This window comes from Syzygium oleosum, unplaced genomic scaffold (genome assembly GCF_021117445.2).
Source record: "Syzygium oleosum isolate NSW1041296 unplaced genomic scaffold, Sole_v2.1 Sole_v2.02, whole genome shotgun sequence".
Classification (NCBI taxonomy): domain Eukaryota; kingdom Viridiplantae; phylum Streptophyta; class Magnoliopsida; order Myrtales; family Myrtaceae; genus Syzygium; species Syzygium oleosum.
This window is the reverse complement of record NW_026607486.1, coordinates 23,400,892-23,413,294: the sequence shown is the minus strand read 5'-3', so window position 1 is coordinate 23,413,294 and position 12,403 is coordinate 23,400,892. Positions and strand designations below refer to the sequence as shown.

Below are 12,403 nucleotides of genomic sequence, written 5' to 3'. Positions count from 1 at the left end.
CTAAACAAAAAGGGCCTCTTGAAAATACCCTCGCCGCGAACCACAACTAACGACCCAGAGAAGCGCCTCCCAGTCCCAGTCCTCTCTCTCTCTCTGTCCATATAAAACCCATTCGTCATCTCTCTCTGTGTCTCTCTCTCTCTGTCTGTGCGCGTGCGCTTGGGACGGGAGGGACTAGAAGATTCCAAACCCCCGTTGTTAATTAGGGTTTTTGTAGGGGTTTTGGCATCGACCACTTCCCCTCCCTCCCACCGTTGTCATGTAGGTCCTGTTGGACAACCACCACCACCGCCACCACGAGGAGGGTTCCCTTCCAGCTTCCTCGGGGGAACACCTGCACGCTTCCCAAATGGTTCGCTCCCATGGCGCCAAGCTCCTCCATTTGCTCGCTCGCCGTTCCCTCTCCTCCAGCCTCTTCAACGCCTCCCCTCCCCCCTCTGTACGCTCTCTCTCTCTCTCTCTCTCCCCCAACTCGCCCCGCACTCCCCTCGTTCCGCCTATCCTCGCCGTGCGAATTCAGCGTTCATAATGCTCTTGCTTGTCCTCTCGCCGCTTGCAGATTTTCAATTCGGTGCTCCGAGGTGATCCTAGGAGATTCGGTTCTGGATCTTGGGGGATCGCCAATAGGATTTCTAGCTGTTGCTCGTCTCCCTCTCAAAATGGTACCTTTCGCTTCCCGCACTTTCGCTCGTCCCTATATTAGTCGCTCCTCTGTTTCCGTCCTCATCCCTTTGGCGTTTTTTTGGCGATGCAGGTAATTTGAGGACTTGTTTTCTCCTGGGCGTTTCCAATTCCAATTGGGGTTCTGCAAGATCAATTCACGGCACCGGTAGCTGATCTTCCTTTCCGAGTCTTTCCCTCCTTCCCTTGCTATCTTTCCCGTGAATTGTTTTGAAAGTACGAAACTAAAGTTTTCTATTAACAAGAGTCATTATGTTTATCTCGTTGAACCATATGTTTAGCCAACATATTCCTGTTTTACTCTGAATCGCTTCATTACAGATGGGACTCGACTTTCATTTGCCAATAGTTTCTTTTTGGAAAATTGATATTAATTGTCATCATTATATCCTCCTTGAGCTTCTTTACTTTGCAGTTTGTCTCCATCCTTTGTGCTCTGTTCTGTCTCTGTTCTCTATCTTGTGTTAATGTCGTTTTTTTTTCCTTTTTCTGTTGAACCAGCAACTAGGTATGCCCCGGATTATTATGAAATACTTGGTGTAAACAAGGATGCAGGTCCTTCTGAAATCAAGAAAGCATACTATGGGGTATGTTCGTGTCATTGATTTGCTGTCTACCTTCTCATATCAATTTCTTCACCTCTTTGATCTTTCTGGGCATATGGTTTTGGTCTCTTTGTTCAGATGTAGATTTTTTTCATGGATTCTTCTTTTGATATTGTCTCCCTTTTTCTCCACTTCTCAAATAAGTAATTGTAATTTGTTTACTGTTCAACAGCTAGCAAAAAAGCTCCATCCAGATACTAATAAAAGTGACCCTGAGGCTGAAAAGAAATTTCAAGAAGTTTCAAAAGCTTATGAGGTAAGTCTTTAAAATTTATTGACTGGCTGACAATGGAGTATATTCATTCTTGTGAAAGGAATGATTAAATATATTTTGTTTGCAGGTTTTAAAAGATGAAGAGAAGCGACGGGTCTATGACCAGGTGCTGGATATCGGACTGCTTTTAAGTTTGCACAATAATATCTTGTTCGCTCGTCTTGTGTTAAAGAGATTGAACCCAAGTATTGACTTGTGGCAATTAGTCATCATCTCTCCCATTATCACGTCTTTGCATTTGGTTACTCTTTCTTCTGTTGTTACAAAATAGTAGCCAAAATATAGCATGCTTGTGGAGTTTGAGCAATGAAAACTGCTTCTTTCTTCTGTTGTTACAAAATAGTAGCCGAAATATAGCATGCTTGTGGAGTTTGAGTAATGAAAGCTGCTTCCATCATCATCCCTTTCTGATAATTGGAATAGTGTGATAGTCATGTCTGAAAAATATCTTAATGGGTTTTTTATGCTTATAAAGAATGATAGAAATTGTTCTAAGCATCATGTTCATTCACTACCATAGATGTGACTGACATCCTATAGTGATAGAATTTGGCCTCCTTTAGTTCATTTTCATGCATGCTCATGTGCCTTCTGAAGACAAGAGTTGCTTTACTTCCTGCTTTGTCAAAAATGCTATGTGTTGAAAGATCTGGAGGTTTGGTATCTATCAAGTGTCTTGCTCATTTTCCCTTGACCTTCTATGATGGAGTTCTGTTTTAGTAAGATCGGATTAAAACTGTCTCTGAAATGATTTGCTTCTCAAATTCTAAGTGTGGCTGGTTGCATCTCATTTTACAATTGTACCACCATATATTTGTGAACGTCCAGTGCATGAACAAAGAATTATCATCTTACAGAAGGTCTCCTGTGACTGTAAGTTTGATCATCTACCTGTGTTCTTGATGTACTAGATAGCATGCACGAATCCTAAACACATGCCTTTTGGAATGAAAGAGAGTTGTTTATTCTCATGGTTGCCTCCCACTGAATTTTTTATTCTATCCTGTTTATTGAAGTTTCAAGGATAAGATTCCAATATTAATTGGAAAAATTAATGAGCTTATCCTTGCTTAGTTGATCGTTGCATGTGTATGGCTTATCTTTAACTTTAGCTTCTAGTTATGCTCTCTTCCTTTTCTCCTTTGTGGCATCTGTTATACAGAATGTGTATGCATGATGGAGTGCTGTAAATTTTCAGGTTGGCCATGAAGCTTTTGAACAGCAAGGGAACCCAGACTTTGATTCTGCATTTTGTGGATTTAATAATCCATTCGAGGATCTTTTCAATGGAGATGTAATAATCTTGTTCTTAGTTGGCTGCATTTACTTCTTGTTTTTCTTCTGAAATTTCACAAGATGTCTTGCTTATTCTTTGAGTGCTGAGCTGCTATTCTTCTAGCCTGCTTTTCTTGGATGTGTACTGTTGATTTCAATTTTTCAGTCAACAAATTGACAGCATCGTAGTGGAACTAGTGGAGGTTATTATCAACGCGAGTTAATTGCATGTACAAGGACGAATTGCATAGATTATGTACTTGGGGGACTCAGCCTAGAATATTTACTTGGATAAGGCATGTTTAAGTAGCTTGCACCTGGCTATTGCTCACTTTTGCCTTAAGGGCGTCCAATACTTTATACAATTTCGTTGTGTAGAACAACTTTATATTCGGTTAGGTAAAAATACTTCCAGTTGCTTAGCTTTTTTATTTTCTGAGATCTGGTGCTGATCTCGACTGTAGAATTCTTTATGTTGTGTAGACATTTTGCCTTTATTTTAACATTTGTTTTTCAAGATGTAATTTTTTCCTGAAATTTAATGAATTCTTTTGCACATCTTTGGCGATCACTGGATGGAGAGCAGATATTCAATATGTTTAGGCAAAGATTTGGTGGCCAGGATGTGAAGGTATGCTAAGTTTTATCTGTTACTGGTGCTCATCCTATGTGTTCGTGTGTGAGAGTATAACTTTGCATATAATTATGATCTCATGTTTGCCCGTAGGTTTCTATTGAGCTGTCTTTCATGGAAGCTGTCCAGGGATGCACTAAAACAATTACATTTCAAGCCCCTTTAACTTGTCAAGGCTGTGGTACATGTTTTCTTTCAATTTATTTGATGTCCTTATCCGCTAACTTAGGCTTTTTTTCCCCCAATAGAAATACTATTTACAAATTACTAATTCCTGCTTTTACCTTCTGTGTTTTGGCAGGTGGAACTGGTGTACCTCCTGGGACAAAACCAGAAAATTGTAGACGCTGTGGAGGTGCAGGGGAGGTGCTTTCTGATGACAATATGGTTGTCAATTTAGATGGTGAAAAAATTTGATGCGGCTGAAGTATTCTTTTGCTTATTTGCAGACATACACTCAAAGAGGCATGTTTAGTATCCGTCAAACTTGTAGTCAGTGCGGAGGATCTGGAAAAACTGTATCGGTATGTGAATCATCCTTATTTATGTACACATATTAAACCTTTTCGTAAATAACCAAACTGCTGCTTCAAGCTCCTAGGATTTGCTTGATAGTATGTTTGAATTAGTTGCATTGATTGTAAGTTTTCAGTATACTCGCCTGCACTGGTTTTGTGGAGGAACTATTGGAAGACTACTGGCCAGCGTTAACTATTGTTGCTTGCTGTTTTTATTTTATTCACTGACTTCTCTTTATTTAATTTTTGCATTAAGAAACATATTAGACTAGTCCTCTTACTTCCTTGGCAATTTTGTTCTTGGTTCAGTTATTCCTTTCAAAGTGGCTGCGCTGCATGCCTGCCAGCTCAACTTCCAGAATTTGACCTTATAGTCTTTCTAGAAAGCATGTTATGTATGCCAAAATCACTTGGTTTCCTTGTTTTTATACCCTTAAGATGCAACAATTATAGATTGGAAGTGTCATAGTTATACTACATGTATGAAGCATAGGGTCGCATAGAAGAGGTGAATTGGGGAATGGAGATCGTGTATGTTAGATGTTGTCCTGAACAAGGCTGATTTATAATGCAGAGTAGTGTTTGAGATAGGTAGAATTTTGAAAATTAGCTGTAAACAATGACTTCTTTTATGTGGAATCTGAACTCTTGAGTGATCTTTGGTTGTTTGACTTCTCTGTCTTTTATTGATTAGTAAAATACTCCTAACTGATTAGTGAGGAAAGCTCCAGAATAGCTGTAAATGATGATTTCTTTTATGTGGTCTCTGAACTCCAGAGGAACATATATCTTTGGTTGCTTGGCGTCTCTCTTTTCTTTGGAAGTAAATAATTTTAATTGTTATGGAGGAAAGATCTAGAATAGTGAGAAAAGACTGCAAATTGCGAGGGCTCTTTTGTGTGTGTGTGTGTGTGTGTGTGTGTGTACCCCGAAAAAGGCGGAAAAGAGGTATGTCAGAGTAACAACACGAGGCTTGTTGCTTACCATGGAAAATGCTATATATTTTTCTTGTTCATTTGGAGTTTACACGAACAAAATTGTGGATATATTAGATAAATTGACAAACAGATGTTTCATTACCTTGGTGTATGGCCACCACTACATGATTGTCCTTTTTTCGGTCAAAGATGATGTGTTAGAACTTCTTTCTAATACTTGGAAGTACAATTTGTAAATTAATTGCGTTGATATTCTCTTTTTGTCTTTGAATTAATTTCTACATATCTTTAATACCTGTGTTGTATTAACTTATTTTGCTACTTAATTTGAATATTCATGTTATTGTTTATCAGAGCTTTTGCAAGACATGCAAGGGTCAAAGGGTTGTAATGGGATCGAAATCAGTCAAATTGGATATCATGCCAGGTACTTTTACTGGATAGACTTATTTTGCAAGGAGCATGGTTTTTATGCTTCCCTTGTCAGATATGTCAGTGTTCTAATCCAGACCAGCCAAAAACCGTTCAGGTTGTGGGTTGGCAGTTGAACCAGTGGTGATGTTTTCATCTTTACGTGGAGCATATCTGTCTAGGTGATAGAGGGGCGCACATCTGACACTAGGGTCCATGGTTCTAGTCCCTTTAGTAGCAGCTTTGCAATTTATCTTGTTGCAAGGTGCAAATGGGTCAGACAATTTAAGAAATCCCAATTCCAGCCATATCAAGCCAACCCTAGAGATATGGTCACCTAAACCAATGCGCACACTAGAAAACCAAATCAATACCCGAGAGGCCAAGGCCCTAAAGTAGGGTTGTTCCTGTTTGGAGAAGTGGATGGGGTCGCTTGTGCAGTGGTTGATTCAGTAGTCAAACCCAGGTTTTGGGGTTTGACCATAGCTGGTTTAGCTAAATAATGGGACCAGACTACCAGCCGTTTCTCAGTTCAATCTGTCGAATTGGCTATCCATTCGAGGTTTAGAAACTACTGCCTGACCAATGCCAAGGAGGCCAAGACGCCAAAGTCGGGTTGATTTATTTTGAAGACATGAACTGGTTCACAATACCGGGGCTGAATCAATGGTCAATCCCTAGTTGGTCTATGTTCTGAACATCACCAGTTCGGCCAAATACCTGGACCAGACTATCAGCTGGTTGTTAGTTCAACCAATTGATCTGGCCACCCAGTCCAGGTTTATTGTCTGGTACAAAATAGAAGCTTCTTTGCCTATATTTGTTGGATAGAGTCTTTTCTTCCCACTACTAGCCTCTTCTGAATCTTCTCGTAACAGGGACATATCATTTCTTGGGCTTTTAAGCTGAATCAGAAGTGAGTAGGTTTTTTTTCAGGTGCCAGTGAGAGCTGATGAATTAAAGCAGTGTGTTGTGTGTGGGAACTCTTAAAGACTAGACAAGTGTTTTCGTTATTTTCTTCATCATTGTTTGTTGCAGTCGTCAGAATTGTAAACTGGGCATGGATAGAAAATGATGATTACATGGAGAGTTGAATCTCACAAGTTTGCTTTAAGATGCTTTATATATCCCTCCCATCATTTACTTGTCATGATTTCTGTTGCAAATTCATGTAGAGTTTTAAGTTGTGAGGAGGTGGAGAGAACAGATCCTTTTGCTGTCATTTATGTGATACCCATTAATGTACCTCTTAGCTGTACTGCTGAGCTGGATAATTGGCTCATGACAATAGCTCGCTATTTCAGGGGTAGATGACGATAATACTATGAAAGTGAATAGAAGTGGTGGTGCAGATCCTGATGGAAACCAACCCGGAGATCTTTATGTGACCATTAAGGTACTTGCAGTACACCTTAATTGTGTATTGTCTTCTGCTACTTTTGAAATGCCATCTGCTGGTCTAGACCATCTGGTTCCTGGAGTTGCATAATTACTTTGCAATTGCACTTCTTGCAGGTCCGTGAAGATCCTGTTTTCCGACGAGAAGGTGCCGACATCCATGTTGATGCTGTTTTGGGAGTCACACAGGTGCAACTGCTTTGCTATATTAACAGCAATTTCAGACATTATAGTAATTGGAACTTTGAACTTTGTGAAAATTGGCAAAGCAATAACTTACACTCCTGTCTTTGTCTGACTCATGATTTAAGAAACTGGCTGTAACCAGAAACCATTATGAGATTCTTTTTCTTCTACCAAATGTTGTATCTTTGCATGTGTTATCGATGCTTGGTCATGCTAATGGGTGACAACTGGTTCTCTGCAGGCAATTTTGGGAGGAACCATCCAAGTTCCTACTCTGACAGGAGATGTAGTCCTCAAGGTCAGTCAGAATTTCAGTGGAACTTGGCTGACAGGTGTTGGCTTGATTGTTGTCCTGTTCCATTATCATGGCTGAACCAGTGTTTGAATTTGACTTGCAGGTCCGTCCTGGTACCCAGCCTGGTCAGAAGGTTGTTTTGAAGAAAAAAGGTAGAAATTTTCTTGATTTCGAACAAACAAGTATTTTTCTAGTAATGTTTTTGCTTTTATATGTATGGTTTTATAATTGCTACTTTTGTTGGAGCTTTACAATCTAGTTTTTATTTGAGAGAAAATATGCGGAAACTGTAATATTCTCCTATGTTGAATTTACATGTAGTGCCAATGAAGTATCTTTCTTCGCGATATCTGTAAATTCTTTTCACATCATTTCTGCTTTCTGCTACACTTTCAAATAAGCAGATAGTTATTCTAGTATACCAAAGTAGAAAGCTCCATGTGTCAGCCCGGGGTACTACGTGCAAACAGTAAATTTGCTCATTTCTCCTTGTAGAACTTTACTGCACTTGCCCATGATAGTCTAATCTTTGTGCAATTTTGACAGGGATTAAAACTCGGGGCTCTTTCTCATTTGGCGACCAGTATGTGCATTTCAACGTCAGCATTCCAACGTATGTTCGCTGTGTTTTGCTCGTGATTTGATGAGTCATCTAGTAGTACTTCTGGAAGTTTTGGATAGGGGGAGATAGGAGTAAGTTAACATGCATTATGCAAATTGTTGCAGGAATTTAACCCAGAGAAAAAGGGAGTTGATTGAAGAGTTCGCAAAGGAAGAGCAAGGTGAATATGACAAACGTACAGCAGCAGGTGCATCTGGCTAGGAGAAATGTCTACTCTCTTCCTTGTCACTTTGAGACTGCCTTCAGAATGGAGATTGAAAAGGAGTTATTGGTCTCTGCAATTTTGTAGCATGAAGTGGTTCTGCTTTTGATTACATTATTAACAAATGTAATTTGCTCAAAATAATCAACATTAATAGTTGAGGCGGAATTTCCCTTTGCATCAAAGGTAAGGTTACTGTAAATATATAAACCGATTATTGTATTTGATACGCTAGCTAGTGGGAACATGTAAGTTCATTGAATGACTAAAATTCCTCGAGTGTACCACTGAGTTATGATGATTTATGCCTGTGCACATTGAGATGCTTTAGGGTGGACCGTGAACTCCAATTTGTTTCAACGGCATCAGATCACTTGATTCCCTTTCCTGTAAAAGCTGTTAGCATGAGTTCATGTTGGCTGGTCGGGCTGGGCAAGCAATGCCTTCTTAGATTCAAATGGTTGCAATATGCCATGGAGTAAACGTCTTAGTCTTAGAGAACTTGTGAAACAGCCAAAGATCATGGAAAGAAAATCAGAATGGTTCATGGCTTTTCAGCCTAAGCCAAACTTAAAAAGTTTGAGGAAGACGTTACGAAAGGTTTATCATTCAGATTGCACAGCATAAACGGTCTCTTTGCCTTTTTTCCCACTCTTTTCAATTCGGAAATGCATATATCCTTCCAGATTAATGATTGAATATGCAATCCACGAAGCCAGTCATGACAGGTCAATCATTCAGAATGCACAGCATAAACGGTCTCTTTGCTCTTTTTTCCCACTCTTTTCAATTTGGAAATGCATTTATCCTTCCAGATTAATGATTGAATATGCAATGCATGAAGCCAGTCATGACGGATATACCGAAGGTAAGAATACTTGTCTCCGCCTGGCTGCGGCTGTGCGGCTATATGCTTGGAGAACTCCCGCTACAGTTAGGTGTCACTGTCATTTGAGATCTCTCATTTTGAATTTGAATGTCATCCAATTCGAAGCTAAATGGACATCGAGTGTAAAAGCACCAACTGATTGCTTGAGAAAGAAAGTTCAATATGTAAAAGTGGCCAGCTATTTCCTGAAGGATCTTATTCTTATATCATCAATCTATGTTAAGGAAAGCCCCACTGATGACAGTCAGTGAGACACGAAGGAAGAAAACAAATGCACATTAATTAATCGTATGTAATCATCCAGGTCAAAGTCCACCAACATATTTCAAGACCTCCTCCTATTCCGTACGCTTGCCACCAGCTGGAACTCATCATCTCGACAAGCTCAAAACATCTTCATTGTCTCATCGATTATCGATCAATCCACCATCCAATTCCTCAAACATTCTAATCTCTGCCTTTCTAGGCCAAGTATTACCTTATTTGATCTACATACATACACATCCAATAAATATACTTATTACTTCCCCTAAAGCAATTGCCTTGCATGGTTTACTCCCAACGAACGAACTCTCACGGTATTATAGGATTAGCGGTCCATTTCTTCACCTGGAAAACATCGACCTATTCGCTGGGGGACAAGGAGGAACGGCTCCCCCAGCAACCAGGTGTTTCCTAAGTACTCTGATCATCATTACACCCATTTCTCAGGTGGTATAAATCTGCTCGCAAGATATCATCTGAAGACCCAAAAGAACCATGACCAACTCCAGCAATAGGTGGTAGCTTTTTTCAGAAAACGATCCATTCCATCAAATCTTTCACAGGAAAACAAAAAAAAAAATCCCAATACGAAATTAAAATTTGCAGAAATGAATCATTCATCCTGTTATCATACATAAGGTACAGTTTCTGTTTCTCCTTCATGGCTTCAGTTGCTCATTTGACCAAAAAAAAAAAAAACTGCCACATCTCAGAGCCTGGATCTAAGGCAAAAGGATTACTTGCTAGTTGCTTCAAACATCAATTTGTGGCACAGAAAAGAGGCCTATAGTTTTTACTTTGTCCTTCAATTGAAACAGATGCATGTGCTGGAACAAGAAATGGATGCAGGAACCAAACGCTCACATACCTCCTCAATACCCTAGATAGAGAATTGTTAATTGGAGTCTGTTGAAAGCCACAATCCAACACATAATGCAGATGGGTGTAATGGCAGGGATCACTCTGCTATTGGCCACAAACTACCACGCAAACCTTTTGTTCTCAATATCTTAGCTAAGAACTAACCTCTTCAAAACACGTACGTCCCAACAACCATCAAGAGTACCACATAACAGGAAAAAGGCAAGAAAATTCTTTCTGCTTGCTAACACTTGCAAGAATGATATCAATTCTCAAATTTATGCAGAAATTTATATTCGTTATACAGGTATAAAGGATCTATGTGACAAAACACCACCAATCTTCAGGGGCATGAGGTCGAGAGCACATGCTCTTATGAAGACGAGCAACAACTGTAAGTCTTTCCTTGAGGTTCTGGCTCCTGTCCAGGAACAACTATCTTCGTACCCTGCAAAAGTGAGCTCCCTCCAGACTCGGACTCTTCGTTTGCAACCAGAGCCTTCTTGCTGATAATTCGATAGATCTCTGTCAAGACTGTGAGGAATGCAGTTTCAACATTTGTGGCCTCAAGGGCAGATGTCTCCATGAAGAAAAGGTTTTCCCTTTGCGCGAACTCTTTGGCATCCTCAGTGGGTACAGCTCGAAGAGTCCCCAGGTCAGATTTGTTGCCAACAAGCATAATAACAATATTTTTGTCTGCATGTCCTCGCAATTCCTCTAACCATCTGGCTACATGATCAAAAGATTGACGTTTGGTGATGTCATAAACCAACATTGCTCCGACCGCACCTCTATAATACGCACTGGTGACGGCCCGGTACCTAAAGGAGTGGGCAGACATGTGAATATGGAAATAAAGAGCAGAAATTTGGCAGGGAAAATGAAAACAGTACATCGATGCTTAAACAAACATCGTCCTCTTTTGACAGTCATATGCGAAGATCAGTTACTCAACTGTGATTACCACTCTATAACTTACGAAAGTTAGGACAATTAAATTGTCAACCTCCAAATATACACTCAATAAGTATCCACGTAGCAGCCTACAAGTGTCTTGGTTGGTTTCCACCAGCATCTTTAGGCGAGAAATCTCATCTAAATCTGTCAGTTCAAGAAAATACCAGATTTATTTTGGAACTAGATCCACCTGAACTGCTAGTGGGGGTTCTATTTTCCTCTGTGGGAAAGATGATAAGGTCACTCAATCTTGCTTCATTGAACACTTGACTCCATGTTGTGTCATGACATTGCAGGAACTTGATCCTACAAGAACCCTCAGCTGCTTGATTCAATGACAGAAAAACATTTTCAGAACAAACTCGCCTTGAATCTTCCCCACTCAAATAAGATCAGACCAACTTACTAGGACCAGTTTGTTGTCATGCATATTGAGCATCGGCTACGACGATCACCAGATCACAGTTCCATCCTTCCAGTCCAGTCAAGAATTTGGTAGGTACATTCTACTTAAACACACAACACTTCATTATTGCAAAAGCCAGATGCGTCAGGCGAATTCGACAATTGCTGGGGAAAAAAATAATGATTTTATAGCTTGAGAGCTCTAGATTATGTTTGCAGACTGATTAGTTTGCTTAGGCCAGCTCAACATACCTCTCTTGACCGGCAGTATCCCAAATCTGAGCTTTGATGGTCTTGTGATCGATCGAGAGCGTCTTGGTCTGGAACTCAACTCCTATAGTCGCTTTGGAATCCAAACTGAACTCGTTCCGGGCGAACCGAGCTAAAAGCTGGGATTTTCCGACGGCGGAGTCGCCGATCAAGACGATCTTGAAGACGTAGTCTATGTTCTGATTGAAGTTGGCGTACAAATTAGACATATTTAGCGATGGGTTACAAAGAGGAGGCGGTGGATGAATGGAAAAACCCTAATGAGAAGTCAAGTCGTCCAAAACTGAAGCGCGCAAAACAGAGGAAGAAGACAAGGGAAACAGGCGCAAAATTCGAGTACGAAGCTTATGTATGGAAAAGACTGCGAATCATTCGTTGAAGATGGAAGTAGAGAGCTGGACGAGTCTTTGCTTCAGACATGGCAGAGAGAAAGAGAGAGAGAGAGAGAGTGGGAGGCAACGAACATCCCTTTGTGCCGGCCTTTTCTTCTTTAAACGCACTCCTCTCTCCTCTCCTCTCCTCTCCCTGTTTTGGTTGACTTCTTCAATAAAAAAAATGGGCTAATTCCAAAAAAAATCCAAACTTTACGCGTCCTAATTATACCCTTAACTTTTTTTTATCTCAAGAAAAACCTCAAATTTTTATCCGAGTCCCAAATCTGCCCTATCGTTATAACTTTATTCAATTAACGTCAGAAAAAAAAAAAAAAAACTAGCAG

The 12,403-nt window shown here is 40.1% G+C and overlaps 2 protein-coding genes across 2 annotated transcripts; one reads left to right on the top strand and one right to left on the bottom strand.

Moving 5' to 3' along the window:
* The first annotated feature begins 254 nt into the window (after positions 1-254).
* Positions 255-8,342, top strand: LOC115661444 (chaperone protein dnaJ GFA2, mitochondrial). The gene is made up of 18 exons (XM_030583720.2): positions 255-439; positions 560-662; positions 755-829; positions 1,183-1,268; positions 1,459-1,542; positions 1,628-1,666; positions 2,759-2,854; positions 3,422-3,466; positions 3,563-3,650; positions 3,771-3,835; positions 3,919-3,993; positions 5,280-5,352; positions 6,641-6,732; positions 6,852-6,923; positions 7,162-7,218; positions 7,319-7,367; positions 7,762-7,828; positions 7,942-8,342. Exons 1-18 carry the CDS (start codon positions 350-352, stop codon positions 8,036-8,038), a joined length of 1,353 nt encoding a protein of 450 aa, XP_030439580.1. The 5' UTR covers positions 255-349; the 3' UTR covers positions 8,039-8,342.
* A 1,962-nt stretch (positions 8,343-10,304) lies between these two features.
* Positions 10,305-12,223, bottom strand: LOC115661451 (ras-related protein RABA4c). Its single transcript, XM_030583724.2, has 2 exons — positions 11,668-12,223; positions 10,305-10,874 (listed from the first exon to the last, which is right to left on the bottom strand). The coding sequence occupies exons 1-2, from the start codon at positions 11,892-11,894 to the stop codon at positions 10,427-10,429; spliced, it is 675 nt and encodes a 224-aa protein (XP_030439584.1). The 5' UTR covers positions 11,895-12,223; the 3' UTR covers positions 10,305-10,426.
* Positions 12,224-12,403: the final 180 nt, after the last annotated feature.

Coding starts and splice junctions, on each gene's coding strand:
- LOC115661451 (XM_030583724.2), bottom strand. CDS start 11,894: ATGTCTAATTTGTACGCCAACTTCAATCAGAACATAGACTACGTCTTC. Junction 10,875..11,667: donor GATACTGCCGGTCAAGAGAG/GTATGTTGAGCT, acceptor CCACTCCTTTAG/GTACCGGGCCGTCACCAGTG.
- LOC115661444 (XM_030583720.2), top strand. CDS start 350: ATGGTTCGCTCCCATGGCGCCAAGCTCCTCCATTTGCTCGCTCGCCGT. Junction 1,269..1,458: donor TCAAGAAAGCATACTATGGG/GTATGTTCGTGT, acceptor ACTGTTCAACAG/CTAGCAAAAAAGCTCCATCC. Junction 3,467..3,562: donor TTGGTGGCCAGGATGTGAAG/GTATGCTAAGTT, acceptor GTTTGCCCGTAG/GTTTCTATTGAGCTGTCTTT.